The sequence below is a fragment of the Pagrus major genome, chromosome 12 (assembly GCF_040436345.1).
Source record: "Pagrus major chromosome 12, Pma_NU_1.0".
NCBI classification, from domain to species: domain Eukaryota; kingdom Metazoa; phylum Chordata; class Actinopteri; order Spariformes; family Sparidae; genus Pagrus; species Pagrus major.
The window spans coordinates 25,508,342-25,531,936 of record NC_133226.1 but is presented as its reverse complement, the minus strand read 5'-3'; the positions used below and the strand labels follow the sequence as shown (position 1 = coordinate 25,531,936).

Sequence of the window (23,595 nt, the reverse complement as noted above, 5' to 3'; positions counted from 1 at the left end):
TCTGTCCCTCAACCCAAAATATATTTTTTTGTTGTTGGATTAGAAATGCAAAAATGATGTGTTACTCTACATATGGTTGACAAAATGGAGACAGTAGAGAGTCAGCTGAAAAAAAACAGTCACTCTGCATTCAGTCGCTAATACAATTACAATGACATCGATCTTCTAGTGTTTTTGTTGCATTATTTTAAATCTCTAAAATTAGATCAATCTGAATGCAATTATTCAACAGCTGGGCTACTTTTCAGATTATTTTAGTACATTAAGGAACAAAATAAGAAGATGATAAAATACAACACATTGCTTCAGAGGTTCATGATCTTATTCTGTTTCTGATTTCTTAAAAAAATCTGCATGTAGTTTGTTCCTCTTGTGTCAGATTACTGTTTTCAGTAGTTGTCCAATATGTGTGTGTATCTCATAACGGTACCTTAGTACACTACTTAAATAAATGTACTTAGTTAAATTCCACCACAGATTTTAGGATTATGCTGAGGTGTATGAGGGATGGATGTTATAAAAATGTAACTTTTAATATAAAACCATTACTCGTTAATTAAATATAGGCTATTCCATTTTTAATTTTTAACGTTTCAATGCATAGGAATTTAATGTTCTGTAACTTCTTATATAAAATGATTACTCATTAATTAACTGTATTTAGTTTTAAGATAAAGTATCTTTGCATAATATAATATATTACAAGTTGTATAGAATTTAATTTCTGTGCATTGAAACTTTATTTTAAAATTAAATATATATAATTTATATTAACCATTTTTATATTACAAGTTGAATGTTACTTAAATCCAATTAAATTGTATTTTAATTAAAAAGTAAATATATTTAATTGATTGTAAGATGAGATGCAGTTCACCTGTTGACCAGCGGTGTCGCTGCCGAGCGAACCCGCGGCAGCAACCCGGAAGTTGATCCTCGAACTGTGTCTCGCGATGTTTTTTGTTTTCATTGATTTGAAAGATGGCGTCTGAAGGGGAGGCGGGCAGCGCTGCAACAACCGAACCGGAGGCTGGAGAGGGGTAAGGCTGCGTCATGCAGCACATTTTTTATTATTACAAGCTTGTGTGATATAATTCTGGTGATCTGTGAAAATATAAACCGCAGAAACGCTCTTTCTGAGCTGTAAACGCTGTTAGCAAGCCGGCTAGCTAACATTAGCGGTCCACAGACTCACCGACTGAACCGTATAACGTTACAGCTAAGATGCTCTTTATAAAGAGAAAACATCCCGACATCCAAAAGTGTCTGATCGTTTAATGTTACCCTGTCTGCCTGTGAACTTATAAAGTCTACGAGGCGTAGTTGAATACTTTGTATGTGTTGTTATCTCCCTCCAATAATGATATATGTAAACACCTTACGCCAGACTCCGTTTGAAAAATGTCAACTTCAGCAAACACAGTGTATGATAGGTAGGAATAGTAACGGAGGGGCCGATGAGCACATCCGAGTTGATGTGAAATATCTGAACTCGTGTAACTCATATGCAGTGATTATACAGCTGTACATAAGCAAATCAAATGAAAAATGCGATTTCTATAAATGGAGAACGGCTAAGAGAGGATGTTAACAGCGCAGCTCTCTGTGTGGGGAAAATTAGGAAGACTTCCTACAAGTTATGGCTGGGTAATAAGTCAAGGAAGTTCCTCTTGAGAAGTAAAACCAGTGTAGTTTCATATGTCGTGTCCATTGTCCTCTCAAAAAAATGATTGACACCAGCTTTACAGCATATAACTGTGTAAATATTGAGTCTTCTGATTAATCTTTGTGTTGACTTTCAGGGATGCTGCATTTGGGGAACTACCCACCAGCATGGATACTGAATCATCAAACGGCAAAGAGGGAATGGTAACACTGTTAGATATAATTATTTATGACTTTCATTGGCTTTGCTTTAAATTATGATGTTTTTCTAATAAGACTTTCTTTTCGACAGGAGACAGCAGGTGAAGGCTCAGAGGCTGCTGATGCAATGACTGGATCCGGAGACGAGGAGAGTGGGAGGCAGCTGGGAGAGGTGGAGCTGCAGTGTGCCTTGTGTATGAAGTGGTTCACCGCGGACACGTTTGGCATCGATACTGCGTATGTATAGCTATTTCTTCAGTGGTCAGTGAAATATCAGCAGTTATGTGACTGTACAGTACTGACCCTTCTCCTCTTCTACAGGACCTGTCTGCCCTTCATGACTAATTATGTGTTTCACTGTAACGTGTGCCATCACAGTGGCAACACATACTTCCTCAGAAAACAAGCAAGTAGGTGTTCTGTGTCTTATAAACTACCTAAAATTACCATAACAGTGGATTTAAGCTTCTTGCACTCAACATTAGTGTTTCTTCCACAAACCACTGGTAATTTCTGTGTTGTAGACCTGAAGGAGATGTGTCTCACAGCCCTGGCAAACCTGACATGGCGGTCCAGAACACAAGAGGAGCACCCAAAGACGATGTTCTCCAAAGACAAGGTGAGCATAAGATGTGTCTCAACTTTTGTAGGTGCTCATGTGAGCCTCTAAAGACTCTAGTACTCTTGAATTCAAGCATATGGGAAATTGACTTTCAAAGATAAAGATAATTCTACAAACTAAGGCCAGATTTTTACCAGCCAAGAAGGAAGGAATTCTTACTGTTACTGAATGACTACAATAATTCTGATTTTCCATTTAAATTGATATTAGTTGTAGGATACTATTTGAGTTGCTTCTTGCTGCCTGTGACAACAGGTGGAAATTAAACAACTAATAAATGATCAATGTGAAGTGTGATGAATGTCTCCTGATGTAGTTGTGAATGCTTTATCACTTATCAACATATTTGTCTGTTTTTTCATTTCCAATGCAGGATATCATACCATTCATTGACAAGTACTGGGAGTGCATGACAACTCGTCAGAGACCGGGGAAGCTCACCTGGCCCAACAACATAGTGAAGTCAATGGTAATGTTGTGGTGGATAGTGGGGAAACAGTCTGAGGCAGCCAATTGGAAGGGCTGTTGTGTCTCATCATTCTAGCAAGTTGCCCCTTGCATTGAATCTCCGCCAGCAGCTGCTTTGTTGCAGCCATCCATTGTTTCTTTACAGTAATGATTTTGTACTTTTTCTCATTTTCTAGAGTAAAGAGCGAGATGTTTTCCTGGTGAAGGAACACCCTGATCCCGGCAGTAAAGACCCAGAGGAGGAGTACCCCAAATTTGGCCTGTTAGATCAGGTATTGACCACTTGTTGCTGTTGCACGTAAAAAGGATTTGGACTGCAGATACTGAAGAATGTTTATTTACACATAAAGTAATGGTTTTCCACTGTTATTCTCCTGAAGGACCTGGGAAACATCGGACCCTCCTATGACAATCAGAAACAGACCACTGCTGCCCCCACTGCTGGCGGGCTGAATGGTAAGGATGTAAAATGTAAGAAAAAAATTGAAACTGAAAAAAAAAAGTATTGTAACACAGATAAAGATTAATACACCATGGCCCAGAGGGGAAATGTTTCACATCCCTGGCCTGTAATCACTCCCCAAAGCTGAGAGTGAGAGCCTGTTAAATGTGATGACTGTGGTGATTTTGTGCATTGTGTTCCAGGTGGATCTGCTTTCTCAGGTGAATATGTGGTATCTTGGCATCTGGCAGCTGATCAGTGTGTTTTTGTGTCTTGTAACCCTCTGGATAGAAGTTGGCCCTGAGGTTCCAATCAGACTTCAGTTTGCCCCTCAGCTCAAACCAAACTGATCCTAAATTAGCATCTTGTGGGCAACTTCATCCATGTCCAGTTGTAAACTCCCTGTCTGCTTTCCGCATCTGTTTGGTGCCCCCCGTCCCCTTTCCCTTCCCTTCCCTCCCCTCCCCTCCCAAAAGCTTTGCCCCCTTTGATTGGTGAACATATCTTCCTCGTCTCTGGCTTGCTGCTAATGGGCTCCAAAATCTCCTCACTGAAATGACTCTCTGTCCTCTACATGGCAACACATGTGGGAGCAGAGAGCCATTTTTGATTTGCCATGGGCTTCATCCAATGCTGATTAGCCTCATCCTCTCTCTTCCTTCTTCTCCATTTGCAGTTTTTTGGTGTCAGACCCTTAGCCACATTGATTCTGCTGAAATTAAATTATGTAAAATGTGAGTTTAAAGTTATAAGTTTAAAGTGCAGAACTACTTCTCACCCTGTGTCTCGACCACAAACGTCAAGCTGGCGTCAACTTCACGCAGCTCTAAGCAACTGTTCTCTCCGGTTCTGTCTGGCCCGAGCTTTTAAAAAGCGTGACAAGCAAGAACAGCCAAACTTTTTTTGTAATGTGCGGTTTTCTTTTGACACTACGCAATGAATACACCTCAAATCTATGGTCTCTGTATACCACTTTTTCAAATGCTTTAAAGGGGCTGTGTGTAACCGTTTTGTAGCAGATTACATGTATTCATCACTTTTTTTATTGTATTAACATGACATGAAAATTGAGACCTTCACCCTCTCTCTCGATTGTGGACGTTTCTCAAAAGTTCTTGTTTCTCGATCTGTGTCACATTGAGGAGGTGTATTAAGAGGCTGATAGTGTTTGGAAAACGCCATGCGGACTAATTCCTGCCTTTTTGTGCCTGCTGTTTCCCCGTGTACACCAAACACCTAATAACCTGCTTTCACCTTTTGTGTAAGTCTGTGTGTGTGTGTGTGTGCTCAGTGGCAGTCGTGGCATTGTTGTCAGTGTTTAAAGATTATGAAGAGAAGGATTTGGTGGTAAGTTGGCACATAGTCCACAATAGTAAGACTGGACTGTAGTATTCAGTAGTTTTTGTGGGGAGGAATGGCATCGTGTGGATGTCTGTTCTCTCCCTAAATTTAGCGTATAAGTACACTTATCTGAAACTACTGCAGTCTAATACAACAGTCCTTCAGTGAAGCTCACCTTAATGATGGCAGGAGTCAGACGTGTTTTAAATATTTAGTCTACCCTCATTCACATAAATGTGGTGGACAAAATATTAGAAACACCTCTTAATGTAGTGCAACACAATTGAACAGCACCAAAGTCACTGTGAAGGAGAGGTTGGATTTAATGTACGTCTGTTGTGTTAGACTGCAATGACTGTAGCTACGCAGGTGTACCGAATAAGCTGGCAACTGAGTGGATATTCCCTGTGCCACTGACTGCCTGTGTGTGTTTGTGTGTGTGAGAATTTCTTTATGTTCAGGTGTATAATCCGTCTGATGTTTTTGAAGGTGCTTTGGCCCCGGGCCCTGGAAAAGGAAGAGGGGCAAAACGTAAACAACAGCAGCAACAGGAGGGCACAGCTGCAGGAGCCACGAAGAGAACCAGAAGGTAGAAGAACTGTCAGCGAACACACACACACACACACAGAAACTATTCATGTGTTCATGATGCAAACTGAGATGAGACACCATGTTTTCAGTTCCCACCATAACCTCAGGCTTACACTGATTACATTACTTGCCCCCCGCCCCTTTAGTCGTTTTGCTTTTAAAAAAATTGCTTTATTAGTCAGACGATGGACGCTGCGATTACAAACTGCTGCAGGTGTCTACTCAGTGCAGCAGCACAACACAGAGAGTCACATTTAACTTGCTGTCGAAGCGAAAAGCAAAAGCACCTTTTTGGGAAAATATTTCAGAATTAGACCCGATGACATTAATGAGGACAAAGTTTTTTTTGCCTTACTGAGAAGTTGGAGGTGTGCAGCCTGTCGCCTGCAGATCTTCAGAAACATAGAGGTCAAGGAAGAAAAGAGGCACCTTATTCATCCCTGTAGTATCACCATGAGATGAAATTAAGGATTATTTAGAATATCACTGGAGTCGTCCTTTAAATCAGTGAAGATGCTAAACAAACTTCTCTTCTCCCTCATCACAGCGACCCTCTGTTCTCGGCCCAGCGCCTGCCTCCTCACGGTTACCCACTGGAGCATCCCTTTAATAAAGACGGTTACCGTTACATCCTAGCAGAACCAGATCCTCACGCTCCGGACCCGGAGAAGCTCGAACTGGACTGCTGGGCCGGTAAACCCATCCCTGGTGATCTGTACAGAGCCTGTCTGTATGAGAGAGTGCTGTTGGCTTTACATGACCGAGGTACTAACAAGTCAAGACACATTTTTTGGAAAAGTGGTTTAACCTTTAAAAAGGAGGTTATATGTAATTGAGCAAGACTAATACATGTTCATGTTGCAGCACCTCAGCTGAAGATCTCTGACGACCGTCTGACAGTGACCGGGGAGAAGGGCTACTCCATGGTGCGAGCCTCTCATGGCGTACGGAAAGGCTCCTGGTACTTTGAGGTTTCTATTGAGGAGATGCCGTCAGAGACTGCAGCCAGGCTCGGCTGGTCGCAACCACTCGGTCAGTACTGCTTCATCTCGAGGAAGCTTTGTGACGATGCATTTTCAGCTAATCCAAGAGGGTTTATAAACATTTTATTTAGCTCAGAGGTCCTAAATAACTAAAGCTGTCAGATATATATACATACATTTATTTCAGGAATCAGGAATAAAAACCAGATGGATTAAAAGAACCATTATATTTTGTTAGAGTAACTCTTGACTCTCTTTTATTTTGCAGGCAACCTGCAGGCACCTCTGGGCTACGACAAGTTCAGCTACTCGTGGCGCAGCAAGAAGGGCACAAAGTTTCACCAGTCGCTAGGAAAGCATTATTCCTCCAGCTACGGTCAGGGAGACACGCTGGGCTTCTTCATAGAGCTGCCCGACACCACAGAGACCGCCAAGGCTCTGCCTGATACGTACAAGGACAAGGTAACAGCTGAGACACACAGAGAACCACACTGACTCAACACACATCTTCATTCTGCAGGGTTCTCACCTCTCCTTAATAGTCTTAATCCAATAATAAATTGAAGTTCATAAATACAAGTTTAATGACTCACAGGTGGTTGGTGCCACTAGGAAACGAAGCCAGGTGTGATTTATGCTCAAAGACTTATACATTAGAGACCATGAGGGAGAAAGCTTTTGAATTTCACATGAAACCTGAGAAGCAGCCGCAGTACACAGCGACATCTAGTGGGCCTGCATTGTTTGCATGTAGCACAACTGAAACTTCATTGAGCAATTTTGTGTCACCACCAGAAACACAAAAAGCTGAGGTGCAGATCATTTCATGACAAAAGTTGGGACTCTTTCTCGTCTTTCAAAGAAATTGTTTCAACATTCATCTGGTCTTACATCATACGTTGTGTGTTGAGGTCTTAGAAGGTCTTAAAAACATTGAATCTAATTTTAAAAATTCTGCAAAACCCCTGTTCTGACAACTCAAATCTGTTCTGTTTCCAGGCGCTAATCAAGTTCAAGAGTTACCTGTACTTTGAGGAGAAGGACTACGTAGACAAAGCAGAGAAAAGCCTCAAGCCGACGAGCCCCAGCAGGGTGAGGACACCTCCAAAATAAAATCCAGTCAGAAATCCTGCCGCTGTTTGCTGCTGTTAACCTGAGGTTACTGTTTTTCAGATGATATTCTTTAAAAACGGAGTGAGCCAAGGTGTTGCTTATGAAAACCTGTTTGAAGGCCTCTACTTCCCCGCCATCTCACTCTACAAGAGCTGCACGGTTAGTCGCACATGTTGTGTAGGTGATTTTCCTGCTCCCTGTTTGTTTTTCCTTCAGTTAACTAAACTTCACCCCGTCTCTTTTCAGGTGTCTGTCAATTTTGGGCCACATTTCAAACACCCTCCAAAGGACCTGAAGTACCAGCCGGTGAGAGCTTCTGTAAAGACTCACATCCTTACAAACCTCACACTCACGTCAGCTGTCGTTTGATCCTCTGTGGTTTGTTTTTCTCTCCCACTCAGATGAGCGACATGGGCTGGGGAGCTGTGATCGAGCACACACTGGCTGACATGCTGTACCACGTGGAGACGGACGTGGACGGACGACGCAGCCCTCCGTGGGAAGGATGAACACACACACACACACACACACACACACACACACCGCCAGTCAAAACATGGTTCCACTTTCAGACAGTGAAGTTAAACCACCACACGCTGCAGCAAACATGTGCCTGATTTAAAAAATTGTAAATTTGTTGTGAAAACGATGACGTTCACGATGGCTGCTTGTCAACATCTGTTAGCGTGTCATCTGCTGACATTCCACTCTGAACATCTGACAAATGAATCAACTTATTTTTGGTGCTCTGCTTTAAAATATTTATATTTTGAAGTTGCTGTTGCTGTCGAGAGACGTCACCGGGTATCATGTCGAACCTCTGGTGAAGCCCAAACAGACCCACTTCATTCTGTAGACAGGAGTCGATTCTGCAGTCTTTAGTGTGTTCAGTCTTTTTGCTATTTTTATTTGTTTTACAATGTGTGTCAGTTATTTACTGTTTTATACTCTTGAGTTAAATAAAAAAAAATGCTACATGGACAAAGTTGGAGTCATTCATAAAACCTGGACATTTGACATTAAACTGGTGGTTCCTGACTTTTTTGGCTTGTGAGCCTTTAAAAATAAAGGTGCAGTGTGTAGGATTTAGGAGGAATATAATAATAATCGTGTTTACATCAGTACATTATCAACTGAAACTTAGAATCTCAGTCTTTCGTGTCTACAGATGGAGCAGCTCCTCTTCACCGCCATGTTTCTACAGTAGCTCAGAATGGACAAACCAAACATTGGCGTTTTTAGCGGCCACTGTAGAGGATGGAGAGGCGAGGGGTATAGAGTTAGTTGTAATCTACAACCTTACCACCAGAGGCCACTTAATCCTACTCACTGGACTTTTAAATAGGACTACAACTACTCTTGCATTGCACAACGCTCTGGTTTGTTTGCATGTCTTTAAACCACTCAACCATCTTGTGCTGTGTTTAACCCAGGAAGCCATGACGCTACTCTTGGGAAAACTTGGTTTGCATGTGGGGAGGTGAGTTCTGGTAAATCCCTGCTAAAGGAAATAACAGCTGCTAGCTTGTTAACCTTCGTGCCATTAGCGAACAGGGTTTCAAAGTAACTTGACCAAAAAAAAGGAAGGAAGGTATAAGAAGGAATAACAGTCTACATTCGGTTAAGTGTGACTATAGTGACCTTTAACCACCAAAATCGAAGCCGTCCATCCTCGAGTCCAAGTGGACGTTTGAGCCAAATTTGAAGAAATTCCATCAAGTTGTTCCTCTGATCTCGCTTTCACAAGAATGGTTAACATGTAACACATATTTTCCTACTCAGCCATCTAATCTGGATAAAACTCCTGGAAGCACTGCGTAAAAAAAAAAAAATCAGTTTTATTTAAGGCATTTCACTTAAAACAGCGTAACTGGTGGAATTATTGTTATGAAGTAGCTTCATGTGTCCTGCTGTTTGTATCAAAATTCAAGTATTTACAATACAAGTACAAAAAGCAAACGGCCGTTCACAATGTGTTTTTAAAATGGATGGAAATAATAAATGTTGGAGCGTGTGCGTGACTGACAGAACAGTTCAAATTTACAAGAAGAAGCAAGTGCTAATACAGTGAAACATGCTATGCTGTGATTTACAAGCGTGCTGGATGATTGTTGTGTCTTAGTGTCTTTAGAGCAGCAGTGTGCTGTGAGCGTCCTCAGAGGGCCGTGCTGAGCAGTCCTGACTTCATGTAGGTTTCACTGGGCACCAAACTCTGTTTGCTTTCCTCTGACGCATCTGAAGGGTGCTGTTAGAAGAGAGAAATGTTCAGCCGTCTCAAACACTCCCAGAGGTGGGAAGTAACTAAGTACAAATACTTTGTTATTGTACTTAGGTAGGTTTTTCAGGTATCTGTACTTTACTTGAGTATTTATTGAACTGAATACTGAACTTTCTCCTCCTCACATTTTCAAAACAGGCTCGTTACTTTAGTTTGATGCATTTGATGTGAATTATGGATTATTTTTATTTTGCATCATCGCACGCCGCCTCCCCAACATCACAAGACTGATTTCAGACGAAACAAAGACGTAAGAAGACGTAAACAGACAGAGAGGGAGACTGGATTGGGGAGAAAAGGCGTGTTAGTGTCTCGTATCTGCAGAGATTTTCTTATTTTCTCACTTTATTGCTGCTCGGGACGCTTTACCAACCCAACATGTGGCTATTTGACGTCCTGGGAATGAGACTCAACAATCAACTATCTTTGTGGTGCGTTCAGGAACAGCTGGGACAAATCCTACTGATTCTACCTTTAACTTTAATAGTCTTTGAATTATATTAATATGACGTGAGCTTCAGTTAGCTTTGACCACAAATTTTGATACACTGAGTACATTTCAGAGCCTGTACTTTATTACTTTCACTCGAGTAATTACTCATTACTTGCGTAATGAATGTGTGCACTTTTGACAAGTCACAGAAGAAAGTGTTCTTACACGTCTGCGGAAGATCCGGTCCAGCAGGCTGCGTTTGGGGCTTCCGGGGGCCTGGGACCAGTCGAGGTCTGGAGATCGAGATCCCTCAGGTCCAAAAGTATTCAGCTCCCTGAAACATCCCGTCTCTATCATCTATAAAAGGAGGAAGAAGACAGTTAGTGAAGTTTGTAGATTCTTTCTGGATTGATGATATAATGTAACCCTGACATGAGCGTACCTCATTTTGCCAGGTGATGGGGACGCTGCCTGTGATGAACTCGGAGTAGAAGTTGCTGTCCGTCCGGTCCAGAGTGACTCCCTTCACTGAAGAAAACTCTTCGATGTCCTGCACGTCGCTGCAGTAAACCTGTCTGGGCTGGAGGAGTGAAAACAAATCACAGAATACAGTGAGCTCATAAACGAACCACCCACATACTTTAAAACACAACATTGTTATGACATAATCACTTTATTTGTAGTTATGACCTACTTTACATCTGATAAACAGTTACAGACCTGGGATGTGTATTTAATGACAATGATGTTACATTCAGAAACCACAGAAGCATACTTTTTAAAATGTGTTTTTTTTTTCTTAAAGTTCTGGATGCAGAAGGTACAAAGTGCTCAAACTATCCACTGGAGGTGAATTCCTCGGAGGTAGAGTTACACAAAGACAAAGCAAGTTATGTAGGAAGCAGATTTTTTATTAGGAAAGTGGAATACTCTCGAATTACCATAACCCACGTTATCAGTGCATCGTTTCCTCATATTTCTGGTGTGATTTACTTTCTGGTGAGTGCACAGCCGGTCAACTGAACGTGCAAACGTGACGTCAATCTCCAGACATTTACATTCAAGCATGAAGAGTCCTGTGGACGTCCCTCAACAACTGCTTTTAAACTGAAGCTAAAATAACAGAACTTTGACTCTATTTTGTGTATAATTAATACCAAGTACAGACTTTTCATAGGTTGTATAAACCCCTCATAAACTGGTTTATTAGAAAGTGATACCAAATGCAAAAGTACATTTTCCTGATAATACTTTTTTAATACTTTTATCTGTAATAGAGTATGTTGACACTGTGGTATTTCTACTTCAAGAAAAGGATCTGAATACTTCTGTCAGTTCAACGTCATTGACAGGTAAATCCACACGTGTGCAGAGACAGTATTTGTGTTATTTTCTTTATTATAAGTTGTATAAATCATTTGTGTACTCACGTCAGGTTTAAATGGAGGCTCAACAAGTCCGGCCTCCAGCATCCTGAAGTTGATTTTTTTGAAGAAAGGATGTGACTGTACCTCTGCCCCCCCTGAGCTCTGGCAACCCAACCTCTGAGCTGGATCCTTGGTCAGCAGCTGCAGTCCAGGACAGAAACCTGTTACTTCCTGATGTTTGATTCATGAACCTGTTGAGAAGTTTCTGAACTTACCGAAGAGCACAGGTCCTTCACCCACTTGCTGAACTTGTCACCATATTCCTCCTGCTCTGTCAGAATCCTCCTCTCCATCTCTGAGGGTTTGGGATGTTCTCCGTGCTCCCTGAGTGGAGGCTGACCGGCGGTCATCTCATAAATCAGACAGCCGAGGCCCCACCAGTCAGCACTCATCCCGTAATGTTTGTGGCCGATCACCTCAGGAGCTGAAAATACGACGCAAATCCAAAAATCTGCTTGTGATTTTTCCAATTTCGTGCATGTGCATTACATATGATCATATATGACTGTTTTCACACGTGGATCAGAATTTCCAGTTGTGTAAAACGTGTAAATTTGCATCTTCACATGTGAATTCCAGATTTTCACATATTTTTTTTACATGCTATTTTAGCACAGTTGACAGATTAGTGCCTCTTTTGGCTCCATGAGCGAAATCAGTCTAAGCCTCTGTAGACACTGGCTGAACATCGATAATGTGACGTAGATACATACCCATATAACCCAGCGTTCCCACCCTGCCTCGCACCAGTTTCCCATCAGTCAGCCTCACAGCCAGGCCCAGGTCAGAGATGCGGATGTGTCCTTGGGGGAACAAAAACAATCAAAAAAATCCACAGAACTGGTTTGAGATGTTTGCTTCTACTCTACTTAATCAGATCCTACTTTGCCTCCCCAGGAGTTGGCCCTGGTTAGTGTAACTGTTACAGACACCATGTGACAGCCGTAAATACTCTAACTAGCCTTTTGTAATTACAATGGCATTCAAAACTAAGGTGGTTCCAGGTCTTCAAACGTTCAGCCAAGAATGCAGCCACAGGTGCAGAGGTGTGCTTTAAATAGACACCACGCCTGATTCCCCCAAGCTCTTCACTTCCTCATACTAACCTGTTAAAAAATACCTTCGACACCATTTCCTTCTCAAAAAACAAGTAGGTGCATGTGAAGAGTGAATCTGATTGGCCCAGCAATTGACCGACTGTTATCAATGAAACCAGACAAACTAATTTCAGAGCTATAAATAGCCGAGCAGCGAGGTGTCTGTCAAGAACGTCCTCGTGTTCTGTCTGCAGAGGTTGGAATGTGATCTGAGGATCTGAGGAGCTTTTTTTAAACACCGTGTCGGTACATACCATTGTCATCCAGCAGAATGTTTTCTGGTTTCAGATCTCTGGAAGATAAACAGCAGTGTGTCATTCAGTGTGTCCAGGCCAGAAGAAATATGACTTGATGCTGACGTGGAAACTCACTGACCTATATAATATCGACTTCTGGTGGAGGTGAATTAAACCGCAGCAGACTTCTGCAGCGTAGAACCGCACTCGTTCTTTGTCCAGGCCGGGCGAGCCGATGTTATGAATATGATACTTCAAGTCCCCGCCGCTCATCATGGTCAAGACCATGCAGAGGGCGTGTTTGGTCTCGTAAGCGTACGCCAGGTTCACCTGAGCAGAGGAGGAAGTGCATGTGAAGTTTAGATCAGATTACAAAGTACAAAATACAAAACTAGAAACGCTTCCCGCTGAAGTTGAGCTGTGCATCACCACCGATTTCTTGAATCAATTTGATTCTGATTCACAAAAGTCTTGATTCGATTTTATTTCTGATTCAATATCGATTCTATCAGCGGTTTTTATGTTATCATGCCAAGATCCAAGATGGCGGCGTGCATGGACGTAGTGGCTCATGGCTCCCTGTGTATTGAGGCTGTTCTGGTATTTAATGGATAATGCATTGTGTTTATTTTTTTAATATTTCTTATTCTAGCTCAGTAGTTTTTATTCTATTATTCTACTGTTTACTACCCAGATGTTTGTTTACTGTTGTGAGATGTTATATTTTTCTTTTTTTACTGCACTGATCACGAGTAGTGCTCCTTATTTCGTTATATTCTGTACGATGACACTAAAGGCTTTTTATTCTATGCTATTAATTTTTACTTGACATTAGAGGCGTCCTGTGGAGTTTTGGGGAACAAATATTAATCAGAAGATTCCTTGACTGATTTTTTTTTTTTTATGCCTAACAAACTAAACAAACTGTCCTTAAAGGACAACACAGTCTCATACTGTTTTACTTTGTTTATATGTGGCGGACCCTGCCACCTTACTAGCATCAAACAGTGTTGTGAGGACCTTATTTGCCTCTGAGAACAGCTTGTTTATTCACTGATGGAAATGTTTTTTAAATGTGCGCTGTTAATGACCATGTTTGCTTGCAGTCTTCTTTTTGGTGAATTAATACGCTTTTTTTGTGAATTGCCGCAACCAATTGTTTCAGTGAAGCAACCAGAAAGCTGCAGGATGAAACAGAAAAGAGTGTAAATTGTAGTCGTCTCACCACAAATCGACTGTCCAGCCCCTCCAGTATCTGTTTCTCATTGAGAGCCATGCCCTCTCCCCTCCTCTTCTTTACATGAGTCTTCTCCAGCTTTTTACAGGCGTACATCATTCCTGTAGCTCGCACCTGACAAGCCCACACCTGGAGACAAAACGCAGTATGTGTTAAAGTGACAGCGCTCCAGTGATTTACCATTAGACCTCCATGAAGTTGGAGGACTTCAGAGGGACAGACATTAGTCAAAAGGGGTTGACGTAATCAAATTTTCTCAAAATGCAACAACATCAACAACAACAACAAAGCAAATTAACATGTTTTGGTCGAACTTCCTTGATTAGTAAACGCCTTCAGCTTCAAACCAAGATACCATCGTGATGTCACTCGAATAGTTTTATCTTTACAGCCTCGACTTGACAAAAATCTTTCTAATCTTCCTTTGGCTGCTGTGACAGAAATTTCCCCACTTGCGGGACAAATAAAGGAATTCTGATTCTGATTCTGAGAAACTGACTGAAAGAAATCTGACCTAAAAAGAAAACACTTTATATTAAGTTCCCTCTATTAAATGTTAGTTAATAGATAATAAGGCCCTTATATATCCTGATTAAATGTTTATTAACATTATAAGACTATATTGGTGTAAACAATAGCATAAAAAAACACTTTAACTGTTAGACTATAAGACATTTGTAAACAATAGACTTCTTGAAGGATGAGATCACCCAGACAGGATTATTCAGTCATCACCTCACCCTCATGTTGATGGAAAGTCAGGTGAAGTTTCGTACTCCACAAAACATTTCTGGAGCGTCACAACAAAACAGAGTTGCAGCATTCTGCTAAACAACTGAAGTAGATGGAGACTCAATCTGAGTCTCCCGAAGCCCAGAGATCCTAAATTGACTTAAAAAGTTGTTATTTACACCCTTGATGCACAGTCGAGCTCGTGCATCCCACTTCGGATGACACTTTTAGCTTAGCAGCTACAGTGGAGACAGAAGGGTGTAAATAACAAATCAATTTGGGATCTTGGGGCTTCTGGAGACTGGGATTATGCCGTGTGGAGCCATTTTGTGGTTGTTTTTTATGTTTTAAAACAAGTCTCCATTTACTTCTGTTGTTTAGAAGAATGTTACAACGGTGTTTTGCTGTGAAGCTCCAGAAATGTTCATCAGCATGGGGGTGAGGAGATGAATTTGTGAAATTAAGAATGTTACTAAATGCCTGATGAGCACTGGTAAACCTTTACTAAGGTTTGTAGTTGCTGTATGAAGATGAATAAATATGTAATTATGCCTTTATGTGATGTGACTGCAGTCTTACCTCTCCAAACCCTCCTTTCCCCAGCAGTCTGTACTGTCTAAACGTGTGCTTGGTGATGGGCTGCCTTGAAAAGAAACACACCAGGATCAGTTTTTCAAGTTTTGAAAGGAAAAAAACCTGTGAGCTGAATGTGGCACAGAGCCAACAGCGATTGCAGCGGAGTGGATCAAGTACGAGCAGATAAACCAGATGCCCGGCTTATCTGTCACGTGTCCTCACATGTACTGACCTCTCTATCGTCTTCCACTGTAGGAAACGGTCAAAAAACATGCTCTCCTGGTACTGGATGAAGGTCTCGCCACTGAGGTACTTATGTAGGTCTCTGATCCATGACACAGTTAGAGAGGTTAGTCATTATTAAAACATATACACACATAAAAGGAAAGAGGGAAACGAGTGGACTTACTCTCTGCAGTCGTGAAAGACGTCCCCGAAGGGATTGAGCTCCAGACTCTCGACGCAGCTCTGCTCGTGTTTCTGCACGACGGACACGCACTGAATGGACTGAGGAGAAAACAGCATGCAGGAGTCAGACATATAAAGAAATCCTGGTGAGGTTTCTGATTGGATGTAGATCTGATTTAAATGAGACTTTTTGTTTGGTGTTCCCCTTTCCTTCGGTGTGTTATAGGTTCGTGTGCATGTAAAAGGTCTTGAAAGTCCTTTCTCCCACGGAAAACACTGCTTTTAAACGCCTCGTCAGTAGTCCCGCCTTTAATTCTGTGACTTTGTGACATCACGCTACGTCACCATGTCACACATTTGCATAATTTATGCCTAGTGGCTAATTGGCACGTAATAATTGATTTTTCACAGCTGCTCTGTTGTTGTTGTTAGCGATGCTGGCTCAGGCGTGTGTGAGCTGACCAATCAGAGGAGACTGGGTATTCAGGAGGAGGGGCCTTAAAGAGACGGGAGCTAAAACAGCATTTCAAACGCATGTAAACTTATTCTAGTAGTGACCCAGATAAAACTGTAAACCTGAAATTGAGAATAACATGTCTCCTTTAAGAATATTTGTTGTAATTTCATGTTTTCTGTGTCGTTGTCAGACCTGACTCATGAGGAATCTCTGAATGATGCTGACGCCAAATTCCTTCCTCTCCTCGTCTGATTTTGTCTCGAAGGCTTCCTACAGAGCACAAAGAACAAAATCATCATCAATACCTTTATTTAAACAGGGAGAGCCATTCAGAGCAGGCTCACTTTTGCAATGACACCCTGATAAAACATATAAAGACAAGAAATATCAAAATTGCAACAGATTTAAGGGTCCAATTTGTTGTTGAGTTGGGAATGATACTTACAAATTGGATCTTAAAAACAATATAACAATATTACAATACTTTTAAAGCAATAGAGGTAACATTGATTGCATTAAAGTTAAAAGGGATAAGGTTGTCCAGTTTTAAAAGTTTCCTTTCATGTGGTGAATAGTATTTAATCTTTACCATCATGCTGATGGAAGTCAGGTGAAGTTTCGTCGCCCACAAAACATTTCTGGGGCTTCACAGCAAAACAGCGTTGCAGCTTTCTGCTAAACAACTGAAGTAGCTGGAGACTTGTTTTAAAATGTAAAAAAACAACTGAAAAAACTATAAAATGGCTTCATACAGCTCGTCCCGTGTTATCCAAGTCTCTAGATTTCCCCCAAGATCCCAAATTGATTTGAAAAGATATGATTTACACCCTTTTTAAAGCTGAAATCGTTAAGCTGCACCCCGTCTGAAGTCGCTACACAAACTCGATCGTGCGTCAAGGGTGTAGATAACAATCAATCTGGGATCTCATGGTGTCTGCAGACCTGGATTCCACTTGATGAGCTGAATGGAGCCATTTAATGTTTTCTTTCAATTGTTTTGTTACTTTTACTAACTTACTTTAAAACAAGTCTCCAGCTACTTCGGTTGTTTAGCAGAATGCTGCAGCTCTGTTTTACTGCGAAGCTCCAGAAATGTTTTGTGGACTACAAAACTTAACCAATGGGGACGAGTAGAGAACGACTGAATTTTTTAATATTTGGGTGAACTGTTCCTTTGAAGACGTATTTATAAGAGGCTACTGTACCATTAAAACGATTTTGTAGTCCTTATAGTTTGTCTAGTGTGTGTTTTAACTACATACTGTATAACCACTTATTTGCCTCCTGAGCTTTGAGTTGTTCTGTATTTCTTACAATAGAAATGCTATAAATCATGTTTTTGAGTTTGAAGTGTACCAGAGCGTCCAGGAGGGAGATGTAGTTCTGCAGCTCAGGACGACTCCGACAGAAGAGCTCAAACAGTTTCTTTCCAATCGGCTGCTTCACACACATTTTGTAGTAATCTCGCTCTGATGGAGAAAATAAACATCATGTGAAATCACACACGGCTACTGATGATGTACTGACTTGTGCACACACACACACACACCTATGTTCATGGCCAGGTCCACACACTGACTGATGTGAGGAAAGCGAAGCATCTCCTTCCATTTCCAGCTCCTCCCTTTACTGCCTCCACCTGCAGGCACAGGACGGAGGAAGTGAAGGTATTTTAGGCTCTCGTGTTATGAAAACATGTTCACCATGGTGATGACGAAGAACTCAGAATGGCGCTTATGTCAGCAACGTGTCATAAGCGTGCACGCGTACACGCATGCCTAGCCCGTCAGGTTTCAGACAATAGTATGCTCCACGACAGTGAATGGACTATTAATAGCTCCGAGAACAGGTAAGCAAAGCCTGTGGGACCGCATTACTCTGCAACTTACTTTCAAACTTCAATGGCCATGCTGTCACTTCTCAATTACCCCCAGAGCATGTTTGTTTAAGAAAACAGAGCATGTACAAATAATATATTTAACATTTCACTTTAATAAGCAAAATGATATGTTTCTGCTCAGTTTTAGTTGGAAGATTCACTGAGGATGAACGATGACTGAACCCTGTAATGTTCCAGCAAAGAACCGTTGAGGAAAATGAAACCAAGATTAGCATGGATTAATAAAAGAAAAGTTAAAGCAACCAGTGCACAAAATAATTTATCATCCTCAAAACACTGTGTTGTCGAGGACAGTCAGTGCCCTCAGATAACCCCACCAAGAAACATCTTCCACATCTGTAATCCAGAAAATTATGTCATGAACTGTCAAAGGAAAATCTTCAAATTAAAGTCTAAAAACTCTGCATGTCACTGATCTAAAACCATGTGCACCACATTAAAATGAGCCTCTTCTTTGCTCCAAAAGTGCCAGTAAACATTTAAACCATAAATAATAAGCACCTGTCGTCCTCTGACATCCTATTACATGAGTTTTTGTCACTGCAACTACTTTCAGCAGCTGAGAAAATAAGTTTTTACAAACATTTTTGGACAAACAGTCTGCAGAAAAACATGAAAGAGGCCTCTTACCTTCTCTGGCTCTGATCAGAGCACTATTTGCTACCATGCTGTCAATCTCCATGGAGGAGTGTGTGTTTGTCCTACAAGTTGTCCTTGTCTATTTGTCCAAAGCGTTCATGCACTGACTGTAGTAAAGTAAGAGCTCATCACCAGCCACAGTGAACAACAACAGTCCAGTTGGTCGGGTTGAGACAGTGAGGAGTGTCTAACCTGCAGTCGCTGCAGTGACGCACTGATGAATGGAGATGCAGGTGTTTCTGCATGACAGCGCGACACTCCCTCGTCACAGAGGAGGGACGAACTCTGTGACGAGTTGCATCATGTTGTTGCATCACGATTCAATTTAAACTGTGCTGGAGTGATGCGTTCACATGTACGTCGTGTCATCACTGTTATTGAACAGAAGGAGTCGAGCTGGTGTCAGATTTTTAAAAAGAACGAATGAGGAATCAGTGGTGGAAAAAGCTCTAATTTCTCACTTAAGGAAAAGCAGAAATACCTCAGTGTAGAAATACCTCATAAAATAAGAGTACAATTACTAGCTTGAAAATAAAAGACTTAGTAAAAAGTCCTCATTATGCAGACAGGCCCATTTCTAATACGTCGTAATTTATTTGTTGAATCAGATCAATAAATCTGTGAAATAAATCTAAAAAGTAACAATATGTGCCTCTAAACTGCAGTGGACTAGAAGTATAATCCAAATACTCAAATTAAGAGCCTCAAAATTGTACTTAAATACAGTAAATATACACCATTGGTATTTATACCTTTTACTTAAGTGAAAATATCAACGACGGTTCTTGTGGTGATATGCTGCCCCCTATCTGTTCGGAGTATGAATTCAACAGGAAGCCAAGTCTTACATATTTCACCTTTAACATGTAAGCAGCATTTTAAATGTAGTTGGTCCGAGTGAAGCCGCTGTGACATGTTTTATATATTGAAGAGGAGCTCAAAAGTACATTTTCTTTATATAAAATCCGTATCGACAAAGTAACTCTAGTTTTCACATAAATATAGTGAACTTAAACATCTGATATAACCCTAAAAGAATATGATATATCTGATAAAGTAGAGAGTATAACCTTTCCTCTCTCTGTCCACAGTTACCTGACGTATCCTGTAGATGACGTCCAGGCTGCGCACACTTGACACTGTTGTGTTGCAGCAGGCAGCAGGTTCATTACTGTGGCATTGTCATAGGATATCAACGCTGAAACATCAGTCATGTACATATTCTGTTTTGGTCCTGCAGTCCCAGTTCAAAACTCCATAAGAAAAATGGCACATTTTAGAGCTATTTAACTAGAAGGTTAAGATGTACACTCTTGTATCTCAGCTGTTTTTTTTTCATAGCAAGTCAGAGCTGGATCTAAAATTCAGTTTCAATCAAGTTGAATTATTGCATTTTTTAGCCTTTTGTATGTCTTTGTTGGCTGTGGTCACCTGACTATATACCTGAGCTGATGCTCCAGATGTGTTGTCACAGCAGCTCATTCAAACGAGGAGGAGTAATCCTGCCACCTGGTGGATGGATGACACCATTGCAGCTTGTCTAATTCTCTGTCTCCAGATGCACCAGCGGTGAGGTTCCCTGAGGGCATCGACCAGAATCTGCAGGTCTGCAGCTCACAAAAGCAAACAAACACGTGTGAACACAGTTATTAAACTTGTGTTTGTATCATCACACATACTCAGGACAAATAGTTTTTGGTAAGTATCCTAAGCCAGACTCATGATTTAAAATTTTCTAGCAGCTGTTGTTTGAGTTCAGGTATCTGCTATTTGTCTACCAATAATGTCTCTTTTAATAGGATTTCATTTCTTTACCTTCATGTTTCTTTCTAAAACATTTATATCCTCGTAGTTTTACATGACCGTGACTTGAGCTCCGACTCTGTTTGTGTGTGAAAGCTGGCAGGAGGAAGTCCGGCCGCATGTGAGGAAGCCAACCAGATGCCTTCGTGCTGTTCATGAAGAATCAGAGGAAAACTGTTGAGGCCTAATTGGACATCAGAGGGAGTGAGGCTTTAAATACAGACCTGGGTCCGACATGTTTCCTCTGCATGTCTGTTACAAAGATGATCAGAACAGCTCTACAGTCAATCTTCACATCTTTACAGTGATTTTACAGTGAGAACAAACAGTGAGAACAAACCAAACTTTAAAGGATTTTGTAGCATTTTACTGTAGGAAATATAATAATAATAATAAATGTAGATCTGAGTGCATGTATGTCTGTTTTTATGCTGGTGTTTGCAGAACCGGTTTGTGTGTGTGCTCCTCGATGGTGTAATAAATACTGCTCCACATCCAGCGATGGACTATATTTACATCTAGACAATAGAGCTAATGTAACACAGTCACTGCAGGGAGATTTTATCAGCTGATATCAGATAGAAAGTCTAAAGTGTTTGTTTCCGTGTCGGGTTCAAGAGAAGGAAGAGGCAGAGCTCCCTCCAGGACTGAAGAGTCTGTTAATCACAGCGCCTTTTAATGTGAAATGTGATTAAAACTTAATAACATTTGAGCAAACTGGATCATATTTGACTGAAATCCATCACAGATTGTTGAATTAGTTTAGTTTTAAATGTTTAATTCAAGCAGCATCTTGTTTTTTTGTTTTTTTAAGTTTGGGAAAGACAGAACAGTGTTTTTGTTTGTTTGTTTGTTTTTGTTTGTTTGTGTGGCAGCGTCTGCGTCTAAACCTGAAGAAGAGACTCAACGGATGATGAAGAAGAAGCTGTGTGTGACACAAGGGCAGGCAGGTGTGATAGAAGCTTGTCACACACAGACAGGTGTGATGGAGGTTTGTCAGACACAGAAAGGTGATTGAGGTTAATGAGACACATACAGGTGTGATGGAGGCTCATCACACACATACAGGTGTGATAGAGGCTCGTCACACACAGACAGGTGTGATGGAGGTTCATCAGACACAGGTGTGATGGAGGCTCATGAGACACATACAGGTGTGATGGAGGCTCGTCAGACACATACAGGTGTGATGGAGGCTCATGAGACACAGGTGTGATGGAGGCTCATCAGACACAGACAGGTGTGATGGAGGCTCATGAGACACAGGTGTGATGGAGGCTCGTCACACACAGACAGGTGTGATGGAGGTTCATCAGACACAGGTGTGATGGAGGCTCATGAGACACATACAGGTGTGATGGAGGCTCGTCAGACACATACAGGTGTGATGGAGGCTCATGAGACACAGGTGTGATGGAGGCTCATCAGACACAGACAGGTGTGATGGAGGCTCATGAGACACAGGTGTGATGGAGGCTCATCAGACACAGACAGGTGTGATGGAGGCTCATGAGACACAGGTGTGATGGAGGCTCATGAGACACATACAGGTGTGATGGAGGCTCATGAGACAGACAGGTGTGATGGAGACTCATCAGACACATACAGGTGTGATGGAGACTCATCAGATACATACAGGTGTGATGGAGGCTCGTGAGACACAGAAAGGTGTGATGGAGACTCATCAGACACAAATGTGATGGAGGCTCGTGAGACACAGACAGGTGTGACAGAGACTCATCAGACACATACAGGTGTGATGGAGACTCATCAGACATACAGGTGTGATGGAGGCTCATGAGACACAGGTGTGATGGACGCTCATGAGACACAGACAGGTGTGATGGAGGCTCATGAGACACAGACAGGTGTGATTGGGGACTCGTCACACACAGACAGGTGTGATGGAGGCTCATCAGACACAGACATGCGATGGAGGCTCATCACACACAGACAGGTGTGATAGAGGCTCCTCACACACAGACAGGTATGATGGAGGCTCATGAGACACAGACAGGTGTGATGGAGACTCATCAGACACAGACAGGTGTGATGTAGGTTTCTTACACACAGACAGACAGACAGACCTCCTCTGCTACACAGACTCAAACACAGACAGATTCCAGCCAATCAGAGGACGTCACAGGCCGGTGTCGGCCAATGACGGAGCAGCTGGAGTCCCCTCCCCTCAGCCGCCCTCCTCTGGTCTGCACTGTGGACATTAATCAAATAAATATGTTGGAAAAGAAGGAAGCACAAATGTTGAGCGTCGTCATCGTCTACAGAAACATTAAAAATATTCTGTTAAAACATGTCGAGGTTTGAAAGCTGTCACATGATTGGACAAACACAGGAAACTGACATTAGGAAAAGGGAACAGCAGGCACATGGTGAAACCAGTCGGCACGCACAAGACAACACTGCTAACTGGCATGTGACCTATTTTATAACATGTTTATATAACTGAGTTTAGACTAAACTGCCCCATTATATTGTGATCGTGAAGATTTCATTATATACGCATTATTTATTTTATCTTTTTATGATAAAATAATTCCACGTATAGTTTTTAAGCTTATGGCCTTTTTGATTGTTTTTTGTTTTGTGATTCACTGTGTTTTTCTTTCTTTTCATATCTGCTGCATCGTTATGTGTTTAAACGAGGATAAATAAAATGTTATTAAACTAAATTCAACTTTAAAACAGCCATTGTTTGCGTAATTATGTTCATCAGATACCATCAGCCTGAACAACTACATCAGAATTAATGCTATTTGAATTTATTTGCTTAATTTCTGTGCTGGAATTTAACTCTGCACATTTACTTATGGACTGTACTAAGTACTATTTTGAGATACTTGTACTTTACATGAGTATTTTGCATTTTATGCTGCTTTAAACTCAACTAGTTTTGAGCGAAATACATCTTTACTTTTTACTTATTAC

The 23,595-nt window shown here is 41.4% G+C and overlaps 2 protein-coding genes across 5 annotated transcripts; one reads left to right on the top strand and one right to left on the bottom strand.

The window, feature by feature from the left end:
- The first annotated feature begins 957 nt into the window (after positions 1-957).
- Positions 958-8,411, top strand: ash2l (ash2 like, histone lysine methyltransferase complex subunit). 3 transcript variants are annotated; one of them, XM_073478669.1, is made up of 17 exons: positions 958-1,040; positions 1,803-1,869; positions 1,958-2,103; positions 2,188-2,276; positions 2,391-2,485; positions 2,862-2,957; positions 3,133-3,228; positions 3,337-3,412; positions 3,602-3,619; positions 5,229-5,328; positions 5,878-6,095; positions 6,195-6,362; positions 6,582-6,775; positions 7,313-7,405; positions 7,487-7,585; positions 7,673-7,732; positions 7,828-8,411. In XM_073478669.1, exons 1-17 carry the CDS (start codon positions 982-984, stop codon positions 7,933-7,935), a joined length of 1,782 nt encoding a protein of 593 aa, XP_073334770.1. In that variant the 5' UTR covers positions 958-981; the 3' UTR covers positions 7,936-8,411. The 3 variants fall into 3 exon arrangements, with proteins under 3 accessions (XP_073334770.1, XP_073334769.1, XP_073334771.1); XM_073478668.1 differs by having other exon boundaries at positions 3,337-3,427; XM_073478670.1 differs by lacking the exon at positions 3,602-3,619.
- Positions 8,412-9,334: 923 nt separating this feature from the next.
- LOC141005939 (G protein-coupled receptor kinase 5-like) lies at positions 9,335-22,826 on the bottom strand. Of its 2 annotated transcripts, XM_073478005.1 has the most exons (17): positions 22,737-22,826; positions 20,290-20,453; positions 17,857-17,946; positions 17,664-17,776; positions 16,500-16,577; positions 15,852-15,949; positions 15,675-15,767; positions 15,446-15,509; positions 14,123-14,263; positions 13,037-13,227; positions 12,916-12,953; positions 12,278-12,367; positions 11,780-11,988; positions 11,568-11,705; positions 10,580-10,717; positions 10,363-10,494; positions 9,335-9,671 (listed from the first exon to the last, which is right to left on the bottom strand). In XM_073478005.1, the coding sequence occupies exons 3-17, from the start codon at positions 17,906-17,908 to the stop codon at positions 9,582-9,584; spliced, it is 1,665 nt and encodes a 554-aa protein (XP_073334106.1). In that variant the 5' UTR covers positions 17,909-17,946; positions 20,290-20,453; positions 22,737-22,826; the 3' UTR covers positions 9,335-9,581. The 2 variants fall into 2 exon arrangements, with proteins under 2 accessions (XP_073334106.1, XP_073334107.1); XM_073478006.1 differs by lacking the exons at positions 20,290-20,453; positions 22,737-22,826 and having other exon boundaries at positions 17,857-18,001.
- Positions 22,827-23,595: the final 769 nt, after the last annotated feature.